General features: G+C 41.8%; 1 protein-coding gene across 1 annotated transcript; it reads left to right on the forward strand.

Annotated features, from left to right (window-relative positions):
- The first annotated feature begins 8,046 nt into the window (after positions 1–8,046).
- Positions 8,047–12,994, forward strand: lrrc3ca (leucine rich repeat containing 3Ca). Its single transcript, XM_036573188.1, has one exon. The coding sequence runs from the start codon at positions 8,053–8,055 to the stop codon at positions 8,848–8,850; it is 798 nt and encodes a 265-aa protein (XP_036429081.1). The 5' UTR covers positions 8,047–8,052; the 3' UTR covers positions 8,851–12,994.
- Positions 12,995–13,333: the final 339 nt, after the last annotated feature.

The following is a 13,333-nucleotide window of genomic DNA, read 5'->3' on the forward strand; positions in this document are numbered from 1 at the left end:
ACCTTTGAGGGAACATTTACATTGTTTGTACTTTGATGAACAAAAATGTACCTGCACAGAACCTTTATTTCTAATCACTCAGCTGTTTAGATGTAAACAAAATTATTCAGAGTTGTTTGGTGTGAAACGCGCCTTTCAAGAGAAATTTAGTCAGAATTTCAGTTCAGCATTGTAGTACTAGGAACCAGACGTCTGTATGTCTACACTACAAATATCGCATTTTATCTGCAATCCACTTTTTGTACTGTTCGTCGCCAGTTGCGTGAATACAACTGCCATACAAACCTTTTTTGAACCTTTTCGCTTTCCGTAGTTCCAGTGTTGCTTGGCGTTGTTATCTGTTCAGTGAATGTGGTGCCCGAGGACCTGATTAGTCAAAGGGAATGGGAATTTGAGGGGTAACTGAATCGGATACAACCCCGGCGTTAGCTGTGTTGAACGGCTGTAGCTATAGGCTAGTAACTAGCTAACTAACGTTAGCTCGCGCTCATTGATCTTAATTGATATGCAGTTTTGACAGGAAACACGGAGGTAATCCTGGAGTAAAAGTTTATATTAAAGATACGTTTTAAGCCAAAACTTTATAACTACATTATCACAAAACAATGTTTCAGTTACCAAGCAATGCATTCATAACTGTTTTGTGTAATAACTTAATGGCATGCAGCTTTTAGAGCCATTAAATGCTTCGGAGGTCTGGTTCCCAGTACTATAATGGTGAACAATTCTGAGTGAATTTCTCTAGAAAGGCGCTTTTCACACCAAACCACTCTGAATGATTTTGTTCACACCTAAACAGTTGAATGATTAAGTAATTTTGCGAAATCAGTGGCGTTCCCCTTTAAGTTAGTCGTCGTGTTGGTTTCTCTTGTCATTTATTAATTAAATGACTTTAAGTAGGCAAGAAATCAAAAAGAAATGGAAAATAATTAGATTGCATTAGTTTAATATAGTAATCCTTTGAATAAGGTTTCAAATTTGCATAAAGTTTTAACAGGTAATCAGTGATCTGCACTGGAATACATTCTTGAAGTAACACTCTGAACCCTGCAGATCAGTAAGAAATGCCAGAGCTTGGACATTAAGAGCTTTAAATGTCATAAGTGAGAGCTTGTGGTCATTGCAGAACTTGAAAGGAAACCAGGGCAAACTGAATAAGAGAGGCGTAATATGGACACTGCTTTATTCTGAACTAGTCAGAGCTGATTTAGAGAGACAGCACAGTGACCAGCCAGTAACACGTTACAGTGGTCTAATCTATTAGTTAACTCCTCCTGCGTTCATTAAGATATCAACACTGTTCCAACTCTGGAATGTTCGGTCTGATCAGAAATGGTGCGCTTGTATATAGATTTTTGATCGGACATTCGGTTTTCGCAAAATCATTGTTAACTGACTCTTTTTCCCATAGGAATGAATGGAGCAAAAGTTTTGGGGTACCATAAGAGTGACCTAGCAACACCCTAGCAACCATCAGGGATACTCTAGCAACCACCCTAGCAACCATTTGGGATACCATAGCAACCACCGAGCAACCAAATGTGATACCATAACAAATGGCTATCAACACCTTAGGAACCACCTAAAATACTATAGTAACACTAGTTAGCAGCCAAGCAACCGTCTGTCAACTGCTTAAGCTGCACAATCACACTTTTCGAAGTATCATTATTATTCAGTTGTTATATATTTTATATATATCGCTGTTGTTGGAAGAAAACCTTGTATCTCCATTTTTGACATTTTTCAGTTTGTGACATAATTTGAAAATGCCTGTTGCTCTTTACATTGTGTGTAAATTTCATGATGAATGGATTAAAAGAAACAGCTCAAAATCACTTGGACGTCTGGTTCCATTGACTTACATTAGAAGTAAAGTATGTTTTTTCCTTCTCCTGTAAAGTTACCATTTTGGAGATACGAGGTTTTGTTCCAGCAACAGCGATATCTTAAATAAAAGGAGACATTTTCACTGAAACGCAGGGCGTGGTTTTGTTTTCGCAGACCTTTCAGAACTGTCCTGTGAAATGCAGGACAGGTGGTCACCCTGCCTTTCATTTTCTTTCGCACCTTATTTATCCTTGTCTCTCACCACTGTTGCTTCTGTACACCTCCCCACCTCCCCGCTCTCCCTCCGTCTCCTTATGTGGCCGGCCCACACTATCACTTGCAAAAATGTCATGACAGCACCCTGTTGTGTATTCATGAGTGTCACTGCTTTGCAGAGTGGGATGATGTTACCCTTTCAATTTATCTCGCCTTCCGCCCCCCACCTCGCTCCTTTCCCTCCAGCCGTTCATTCCCACCTATTCGCCGTGGCTAAGCAGAGCCCTTCGCTCGGTCCAGGGCTGCTGGAACTACGTCTGGCCCTTTTGTTTATGTCTTAATGAAAAACGAGAGGCGATAAACATCTTGGCTCGTTTCCTGGCGGACCTTTGGCAGCAGCTGATACACTAGTCTGTAAGGAGCTATAAGGTCAGGCCCTTTCTTCTCTCTCTCTCCCTCTCTCTGTGTGCCTCTCTGTCTCTCTCTCACTTCTTCTTTAGACTTCATTACAGGGCCCATTTCCCTGGCATTCCATCAGTTGCTGTAGCACAATGCGTCTTATTAGCCCCCCCTACTCCGCGCACAATACCCCCCGCTTTAGACAACTCCCACTCGTTATGTGATACTAAGAGGTACTTAGAGATCGATTTCATTTTTAATCTGCGTAAGTGGATCTCGTTGAGTCTGTAGCCATTTGTCTTTTTCTGTGGTCCGTTTTTTAAAAAGATCACTTTCTTTTTTGTTCTTCCAACACGTGTCAGTTGGGAGTGAATTATGTGGCAGCTAACTAGTTTTTCTGGCAGTAATTAGACTAAATGTTGGCAAAGAGTGGCAGCACCTACTTTTTTGTATTGCATTTTCTTTCGGTTTCGTTTTGGAAAAGCTGCCAAAATGTTATTATCCAAGACGTGCATCGCTCATTAAAGGGCTGGGTATCAAAATTCAATACTCTTGTGGTACAGGCTGAATTACTTCAGTACTTCAGAGTATTAAAAAATTCACTATTGCTTGGCCCACATTACAGGGTAATGGGGCCGATTTACTCCTCCCAGCAATCGCAACAGGTCTGCTATCAGAGTGATCTTAATCCTGTGGTGTGGGGTGTCTATAATCCAGTCTTTACTATTCTGATCTACTCCCAGTCCAGTCGGGGCTGTACAGTATCCTGTACACTGTTAGAAATAAAGATATAGTGCAGGTACATTTTTCATTCATCAAGGTACAAACAATGTAAATGTTCCCTCAAAGGTACAGCAGTGGTTTTAAGGTCTGATTGTGAACCTTAAATAAGTTTTTCCCAGGAGAAAAGTTCGTATTTGTATCTTTTCATAACCAAATGTTTGAAAACAGAACAGTAAAATAAAAGCCTGGAGACGAGACGGGGTGTGTGGAGTCAGTACAACTTAGAAAATATGATTTCAGTGGATTATGGTTCAGTTATGTTCCCTGACTAAAGGTACTGAGATGTACCCTTGGGGATACCATCCCAGTGACAAGAGGGGGACTGCCCCAGTGACAGTTTAGTACCTTTATTTCTGAGAGTGTAGTGGGAGGGAAGCCGATTCTCTGGTGTGAAACACAATGTTGACATCATGCCTGAAAGGCCGCCAACCAATGAGAGCCAAGCTGAACTGAACTGGTCAGTATGTATATATATGTATGTATGTATAAGCTTGTGTTGCAGTGTGTATAAGCCCTGTTGACCCCTTCTTTTCAGCCATGGCTCCATCCATTTTTTTTCTTCCTCTTGGCTTTTTCTCTGCAGAAGTCACACACCACCCGCATAGCGATAGCCTCGCCATCAACCGCCGTGTTTGTTTAGATCTAAAGTAACGTTGGTTCCTGAGAAACTCTCTCAAGGCTTTGAGAATCTGAACCATTAGTCGGGACTCTTGTTTGCATGCATAATCTGGAAGTGTGTTATGTTTAATTCAGGGCAGATTGTGTAGTATGGGGACTTTGATGACAAACAACAACCAAAAAACTGGTGAAAAATGTCATTATGTGTGGGGTCACTCACATTTTCAACATCAGTTAGGATTTTCAAAATCCTGTTTTGTGGGTCAGGCACAACACTTTACTGTAGAGCAATGTTTATGAAGCTACATGAGACCTACACAACTTCTGACATAAACCTACATAAATGTTTATAAAGGCTTATTCCAGTAAGCCTCATCTGTCATAAAGGCTTCTTTTGTTAACTTTGATATCAAGATTAAGTGACCCTTATTAGTCCCACAACAGGGAAATTTCACCTCTGCAAACTAATCCATCCGTGCAGTGAAACACCACATACACACTAGTGAGAACACACACTAGGGGCAGTGAGCACACTTGCCCAGAGCGGTGGGCAACCCTATCCATGGCGACCAGGGAGCAGTTGGGGGTTAGGTGTCTTGCTCAAGAGCATCTTAGTTATGTACTGTTGGCTCAAGGGATCGAACCAGCGACCTTCTGATCACAAGGCTGGTTCCCTAACCTCCAGCCAAATAACAGCACATTATCACAACTGACTCTGCAGCTTAGTATGGTGCAGTCTACCAAATTACTCCAAACTGCGGACCCACAGTAAAAAATATTTAAATTTAAAAACAATTAAGTATTCAGATCTTAGATATTTACAAACATTTTGTTATGCTTTATTTAAATCCAAAGCAATAATGAAGAGAGTAATAAGCTAAATATATACAAATCATCATTTATAGGGTACGTTCTATTGGGAGGTGTCTGTCCCAAATCCTAAAATCCTAAATTTACACTTACACATTTTTTTTTAAATCTTCTTGATTTCTTTTTAAATGAAGCTGAAAGATTTAGATTTAGATGTATGATGTAGACCATAATATTTAGAGTTTAATGTAAATTAAAAAAAAAAAATTCAGAAAATGCTGTCCCACGTTGTCACTTCCATGTGTTTCATATAACTTCTAAACTAGTGTGTAGGTGGAGCCTTATTTTAGGGGCCACGCCCCTTCATTTTAGAGCTGGAAGTGAGACTGCAACCCTGTCCCTTGTGGCCACATGGTAAGCAGTTAGACTGTTTTGAAGCAAATGTGTCCCCGAAGTCTGTAAATCGGTGTGGAACATTACGAATTGTCACTAAAAATGAGCTAAAATTGTTACTACCGAAACAGTCACTACTGAAACATTTGGTGAGGTTTCGGTGGTGTTATGATTGTTTTGGTAGTGACAAAACTGAATGTTGAGTGTGTTGTTGTTTTTGTTTGTTTGTTTTGCTGTTTGCCTGAAGAAGAGGTTAGTTAGATTTCTGTTTACACAGCAAAACATCATCATTGTAACATCCAACAACTTTTTTGAACATCACAATTTATGTCTGTATCTTTCAGCTCTAGTTAATATTAAAAAAGGAGTAGAGGAAGCTGGTCTTAGATCAAGATGAAATGATGTATGATTAGAAAGTACAAGGGGTACATCAGCTTGGGGTGGGGGGGTTCCCTTGTGGGATTAGTGAGAGGATAGTCTGTGTTATAAGCTGCTTGAGCATTAATGAGCTGAGATCAAAGCTGCTATTTTTGTGCTACTGGGACAAAATAAAACAGCGTAAATCACAGAACAGATAAATAAGTTGTCCCTTGATGTCACACTCGACTTGTCAACCTTTCTGGAGTGAAATCCTTATTATGCGTTATAGTCCTTAATGCCTGTGGTACAGGACATCCGAAATGACATCATAGCTGACATAACATTTTGTGTCTGACTGATTAGTATCTCATCAATACTGATTTTCCAGAGCAAAAAAATTACTAATAATATCACACACACATATTATCTAAGCTGTTTATCCTTCTGGGTCACGGGGGGTGCTGGAGCCTATCCCAGCGGTCATTAGGCGGAACGCAGGAAACACCTTGGACAGGTCACCAGTCCATCACAGGGCATTCTAATAATATCAACTGGTATAATTTTATACAAATTCCAACAGGTTACCGAAGGACATGATAGTTTTGTGTTCAAGTTTACCAGCTCTGCCTTTATTGCTGTGATAAAAGTCAATTTAGCAGTGTGTCTGAAGAGCGATACAAGGATGGGACCATCCTCAAAAACTCAGTTTTCCTCATATAAGAAATATGAATTCATTATACTATAAAGCAACTTCAAAGCACTATGTTCTTTCACTCACTGGCCATTTTATGAGGCCCACTTGTCTTTTAGGTCCACCATATCAGTGTGCAATTACAGTCTGTAGCCCATCTGTTGCTGCTCAATTTATTAGATGCCCTTTACCCATTCATCATTGGTCATTTTCTGACCACAGGACCGCTGTAGTCCTGATACACTTTCTCCTGCCAAATACACAACACTGCATGTGACGTTAAATATCATGCTATGCACAAAATTAGCATGTTGATTCACATTAACCCCTTTAAACCCCAGGCTATGACATACTAAGTCTTATTAGTCAGAAACTACAGGCAAGTCAATGCAAACTGGCTGAGCTATTCTTAGTTTATAGAAGTGTGTAATAAAACTTTGGGCCCACGAGTGGGCCCTGGCCATTTAAGGGGTCAGTGTTCCCCACATGGTATGACTAATCTCAGATGTGTTCAACAGTGGATCCAGTTTCTAGGTTCGGATATTATCACTAGTCAAAGGGGACTTCCACTGACCACAAATATAGCTATTTTATTTACTATTCAAAACCAACAGTGAACCTACTTGTGTCTTCTGGGTTTTTATATGTAAAGTTGATGATGGTAAAATAGTGGCTAGTTTGAAAGAATAAGTTTTCTTTGGCTACTGTATTTGTCTTACATCCCTGGCATATGTCTCATTACCATAAATGGATTAGAAAATACATTTTAGGCCAAATGCCTATCAAAAACTGTCGTGAAACGAGATCTCGGGCACAAGGCAATGTATTTATAACCATTTCCTGTATTAACTGTGAACAATTCTGACTAGGTTTCTCTAGAACGGAGCATTGCACATCAAACCACTCCGAATGACTTTGTTTACATTTTGATTTTGAAAAAAAATCATGTAACTCATTTGGCCCCTGTTGAAGACCTCTGTATCTCCTCCACACTGCTCTCAGACTGAGACATCAGCGAAGCGTGAAAAACAAAAATAGTTGAAATATGTTTCCAAGTACCAAGAAAAAACCTGTCGTTCGCGGCCGCTGCCATTTCTCGTCAGACCTGGATTATGCTAATGCCTCCAGCAGAGTTGTGAATTAGGCCAGCGCGGCAGGGATTTCAATCAGCCCGCGTTCGCAGGGGGAAAGTGTAAATTCACACCCTGTTATCAACAAAAGTGGATGTTCTTCGCATGTTTTTATTTGGGCTCTTCTCATAAAACTGTGTGAACCCAGCTTGCTTTCTAGCAGATGTTTGGTACCATACTAAAGCAGAGAGAAAAGGAAACAGACAGGGGAGGCAAGGAGACAGAGAAGGCTGAGAAAAAAGGAAAAAGGCAGAGAAAGAGAGGGAGAGAGAAATCCCTACTGCTTACAGCAATTAGAGCAGCTACCCTCCATCTGTGCATGAAATAACACACTCCAGCTCGCAGGACATTTCAGCCATCAATCAGCAGCTTGTTATTCTGTATCTGTGTGTGTGCGTGTGCCGGTAGGTATAAGGGATATAATTTATTCTGTGTTAATTAGAGGGCAATCGAAGTAGGTTATGTACACACATACGCACACACCAAAAGAGATGCAATACTGCCTGGCGGAATAACTGGCAATAGAAGGACATCACGGGCAGCATACAAAGTGGACAAACAATGATCCGGCTACATTAATAGACATTCCTGATGGTAGGAGTGGGGACTAAACAGATGGAAATACCAAACAGGTTAATCGAATACTGTGACCTTTTGAGCAATTGATGTTTTAGCCCCTTAGTCTTTTTCACTGAACCACTTTAACCTGCCATATTCTCCTTTCTCTCCACAGGCTTGGTAGTTGTAGGGGAGGTTAATGTATCCCCTTGATACCCTCCCCACAAGGTGGCACTCTGAAGGGAGTATGCCCCCCGTCTCACCATGCCGCCATCCTACTGGCTGCTCCGGCACTCTGTGGTCATGTGCTTGTTGCTACACAGCCTGGTGCTGATGACCCTGTGCTTCCACCATGCGGCTACGTCCTGCTCGAAACGTTGTTACTGCTCTGAAAGCGAGGGTCCAGCTGGGGGCAAGACCATGCGCTGCAGTAACCTGCGCCTCACTGAGATCCCACGGGACATCCCCAATGACACACGCCGCCTCTACCTGGACTACAACTTGCTGACCAGCATCCCTGCCAATGCCTTCCAGGACCTTCCATTGCTGGCCGAGCTTGATCTGTCCCACAATGATCTGGCTGTGCTTGAGCCAGGAGCCTTCCGAGGCCTAGGTGCCTCCCTGCAATTCCTGGACCTGTCCTCCAACCAGCTGTCTACACTGGACCCGGAAGCTTTTGAAGGCTTGAGGGCTCGATCAAATCTAACAGGCAACCCCTGGCACTGTGACTGCAGGCTGCAGACAGCCCTTCCGCGCCTTGATTTGGAGCCTGTGTCTCTTACCGGCATCGTTTGCCAGACTTCTGAGCCCGAGGATTCCGGTGCCCAAGGTGTGCCCTTCCTGCTGGCCAAAGACCTGGACCTGTGTGTGGTGCTCAAAAAGACCACGGACGTGGCCATGCTAGTGACCATGTTTGGCTGGTTCACTATGGTCATCTCCTACCTGGTCTACTACGTGCGGCACAACCAGGAGGATGCCAGGCGCCACCTGGAGTATCTCAAGTCTCTGCCCAGCAGGCAGGGCAAGTCTGAGGAGTCTTCCACCATCAGCACTGTGGTTTGACAGCAGACCACATGCTCATCACTACAAGGAGGAAGCTCCTCAGGCACCCAAAGGGCAATGGGCACACTCAGCAAATAAGTGCACTAGGCACTAGAGTCTGGCCAGGTAGGGGAGCCCACCAATAAGCAGATTAACGTCTCTGGAAAGGGCACGTTTGGCGGCCTGCTGATGCTCTTACCCACTCTCCAAGGTTCAGTCCATCTTTGCAGATCAGTCAAAGCAACCAGGCTCAACGACTGAATGAGGAAGAAGAACTAGAGAAACTTCAGCTGTAAGTCGTCCATCTCAGGCTCAAGGGTAAAGATGGGTCCTCCTGGGGGATCTACAGGCCAGTGTGCAAGGCCTCCTCCAGAACTTCCACTGCAGCAGGAGAATTGCAGAGGCCATCTAATCTCATCTAGCTAAATAATTGATCCAGGAGCGGCCAGGCTCCGAGTCCACGTTAGCTGAGTGGTCTGTCTGCACTGGACGCTTTTAAAGGAGGGGTTGTTGTTTCTTTCCTCGTCAACCCAGCAATCTTTTTTTGGAAAGGTCCCCATTTAGTTGCAGGAGCATGTAGCGTAAAGCACTCTCTTTCTTCCTTCAGGGTATTAACAAGAGAAGTCCTGGTGTATATCTCTGCAGACTGCATCAAAGCCTACACCAGAGCCGCACACGAACTTGCACATCAATCATTTCTAAGGTGTTCTGTATAAATGCCTAGCACCCTACTGCGCAAAAGTCCAGAAACGGTATCTTTTTTTACAGTATTTTGTTCTGATGTGTATTGTAAAGGTTTTAGAAAAGAAAGATATGTAAGTGCTTTCTTTGTCCTGAGTCACAATCCCAACAAAGCTAATGATGAAACATGAGTGAAAGAGACCAACTGGTTCATTGTTTTTCTGACTCTAGGCTTTTTCAGAGGAAAGACCACGGGTGGTAGTTTGATGATCCCATTGAAAAATGACTCCATTGAAAAAGCTTTTAGGTTTAAAATGCTGTGATGTTGACTTGTGCTCTGTAGAGGAATTGTAAGCTGCTATAAAACATCCAGCACTGCGTAAATTTGTAGTTTCTCAATTTGGCATTTAAAATGCTCCCATTCAGTACACACCTGATTCAAACTCTGCATCTGTCAGTCATATGTTCTGATTTCTAGCTGTGTGTAGTTCTGGGCGATATATTGACTGTACCAGTGTACTACGTTACACTAGTCCAAAAGTATCTAGACACCCCTTCTAATAAGGGAATTCAGCTTCTTTAGGGTTCACAAATTGCTGCATCAGATTTTTAAATGTGCACACACAACTTAAGCTCCACAGAATAGCATTGACCAATAGGATAGGACACTCTGCAGGAGCCGTACATGAGCCAAGGGTCACCCTGTCAGCTAGAGGGGTATAAGGGCCCCCAGCATTGGACTATGGAGCAGTGGAACTGCATTCTCTGAAGTGATGACGCTCCATACCTTTGGGATGAGCTGTATAGGCTTTCAGAAGAGTAGATGCTGTTACTGCAGGAAAGGGGGACAGAGGATGAGCAGGTGTCTATAAACCTTTGGACATACAGTGTCACGTACAATAAGATTGAGCTTTTCAGATCAAGTAATATTTTTAGCAATATTTTTGATACATAATGAGTATGCCCTAATAGACAACTACAATAAATGTCATTTGCTGCTTCAAAATGTTTTAAAACACTAGTTTGAAATCCATAAAAAATAAATAAATAGTGTGTTTCTGTCTGCTTAAAGTTAATAGTACCATGTAAGGCTCAATTTTGCAATTTTAAGAGAAAAGAAGCAGGCTTCCAATCAAAACAAGCTGTCAGGATTGTAAGATCATCATTTTATCATAGAGTGGAAGCATAAGTTCATTAACTTTGGACGCCAGAGACGTTTTTAAACCTTTTCAGCCAGATAAAAGAAGCCAAATTGAGGTACCTACCTTACTAACTTTCGTTGTCCTCTTCACAAGACATTTCTGTCAATTGAGTCATTCATTCTCTCAATTGCAATGATGATTTGAACACAGTTATCACAGTTATTTGGCTGTGTAAGATGGTTGGTTTCCTCATTAGCTACCTGCCTTCTTTCCACATTCACCAGATAATTAAAAACAAAAACACCAGTTCAAAACAGCCCCCCAAAAACCCACCCCAAAAAAGTTGCAGTTTTTCTGAAGTTTCTTCCACTTTCAACATACATCATCAGAAGTGGGTTTTCATAGTCATAGGGTTTTCAAAGCCACTTTGGAATTTGATCATTTTACACAGGCAGACAAAGGCAGTGTTAGGAGTCTTGCCCAAGGACTCTTATTGGTATAGTGTAGGGTGCTTCCCCAGGCAGGGCATTGAACCTACAGTGTAGAAGGCAGTGATGTTACCCACTACCCTCTACCAACCACTCTCGCTGCTGTAGGATGCGGGTAAGCATGTTTACAACAAATATGGCAGTTTCCTCAATATCGCCCAGCACTAGCCTAGTCTGATATTACAGGACAGTGCAGTATATTAAGCTGTGTATTGTAGCTGTGCACACCTAACATTAGCTCTCATGCTAATCCTCCACAGACGGCTATGGAGGATTTGCGCAGAAATGCCACCTACATGTACTTGTCTCAAATCAGAGCCTGTTGTGCATAAATTTGACTCAAGACTCGAGAGCAGCGGCTTATGAAAGGAATTAATTGAATTTTGCATGACAGCCCTTGCCCTCGTGCTGGGCTCTGTGCGCCTGACTGACTGAGACCTTTATTCTGTCAAATATGAGAACTACTCACGCAGCATTGGATGTTACAGTTATGCAGGGGGTACAGCCGGTAAAAGCAGATTTCCTGACCTTTTTTCATTGGCTTAAAACTTGTCAGCAGATTAGAACTAAGCAGAGCTGTTGCATCACTATAGGAACCCAGATGATGATGCTTCTAATGTGAATTCCTAAAAGGAGAAGAAACATTTCAGGATCAGTAATACAGTCTTGTGCACAGGTTTGGGCACCCCCGGTCAAACGACAATTTTAAGTTAACACATCCTACAGGGAACACAATTCTGCCAATTTTAATGTAGTTGTATTTTTGCATAATGGAACAAATAATGCTTAAAATGAGGCAAACATTTCGGCATATACAACATTCTGGGATAGATTTAATAAATGTTTGCTGTGGTGCTGCTGCTTTTTGTGCATGCAAATGCACCCACAATTTAGCACTGCGTGTGCAGAAGCTGTTTTGCATGTGCACACGAGGGCGCCACTGAGCTAATCCTAATGCGTGGCCATGATATAGTAGGCCTGAGAATGAGATAGTAAGTCTTGAATGACACCAAGTAAGGCATAAGAACAAGATAGTAAGTCATGACCACAGCTTAGTAAGGCCTGAGAATGAGATAGTAGGTCATGGCCCTGACTTAGTTAGGGGTGGGAATGAGATAGTAAGTTGTAGCCACAACTTAGTGACGCATGGTAATGAGATAGTAATTTGTGCCCATGAATTAGTAAGGCTTGAGAATGAGATAGTAAGTCATGACCTTGACTTAGTTAGGGGTGGCAATGAGTCATGGCCACTTAGTGAGGCATGAGAACAAGATAGTAAGTGATGACCACAGCTTAGTAAGGCCTGAGAATGAGATAGTAAGTCATGGCCCCGACTTAGTTAGGGGTGGAAATGAGATAGTAAGTCATGGCCACAACTTAGTGAGGCATGCCAATGAGAGAGTAATTTGTGCCCATGACTTAGTGAGGCCTGAGAATGAGATAGTAAGTCCTGTAGAATGAGAGTAAGGCATGAGAACAAGATAGTAAGTCATGACCACAGCATAGTAAGGTCTGAGAATGAGATAGTAAGTCATGGCCCTGACTTAGTAAGTGGTGGAAACCAGATAGCAAGTCGTGGCCATGACTTACTAAGGCATGGGGATGAGATAGTAAGTTGTGGCCACAACTTAGTGAGACATGGGGATGAGATAGCAATTAGTGCCGTCAATACCACGTTATTTCTGTTAAAAAGGGATGATATCAGTGGGGCTCTGTACATTTAATTAACACTTAAATGTAAGCAGTTCTTTTAAAAAATTGAGAGTATGATCTACGTAGTGTTCACATATCACTGCTTTTGGAACAAAACTTTGTGTCTCCATTTTTGTCGTTTTTCAGTTTTTGGCATAATTTGAAAATACCTGTTGCTCTTTATGTTGTGTGTAAATTTTATGATGAACGGACCAAAATTACTTAGAAACTTAAATTACTTACATTTTTCCAAAATTACTTGGAAAAAAGTCTGGTTCCATTGACTTATATTAAAAGTAACGTATGTTTTTTCCTTCTCCTGTAAAGTTACCATTTTAGAGATACAAGGTTTTCTTCCAACAACAGCGGTATGTACATTTGTAGGCAATACATATAAATAATTTTTTAATCTACAAGAAAAAGGTAAAAAGAATTTCTAAAAATTGCACAAAACAATAAACAAATCAGTACCGCTTTAAAATAAGACTACCCTTATAAAGC

Source organism: Colossoma macropomum, unplaced genomic scaffold (genome assembly GCF_904425465.1).
Source record: "Colossoma macropomum unplaced genomic scaffold, Colossoma_macropomum, whole genome shotgun sequence".
Classification (NCBI taxonomy): Eukaryota; Metazoa; Chordata; class Actinopteri; order Characiformes; family Serrasalmidae; genus Colossoma; species Colossoma macropomum.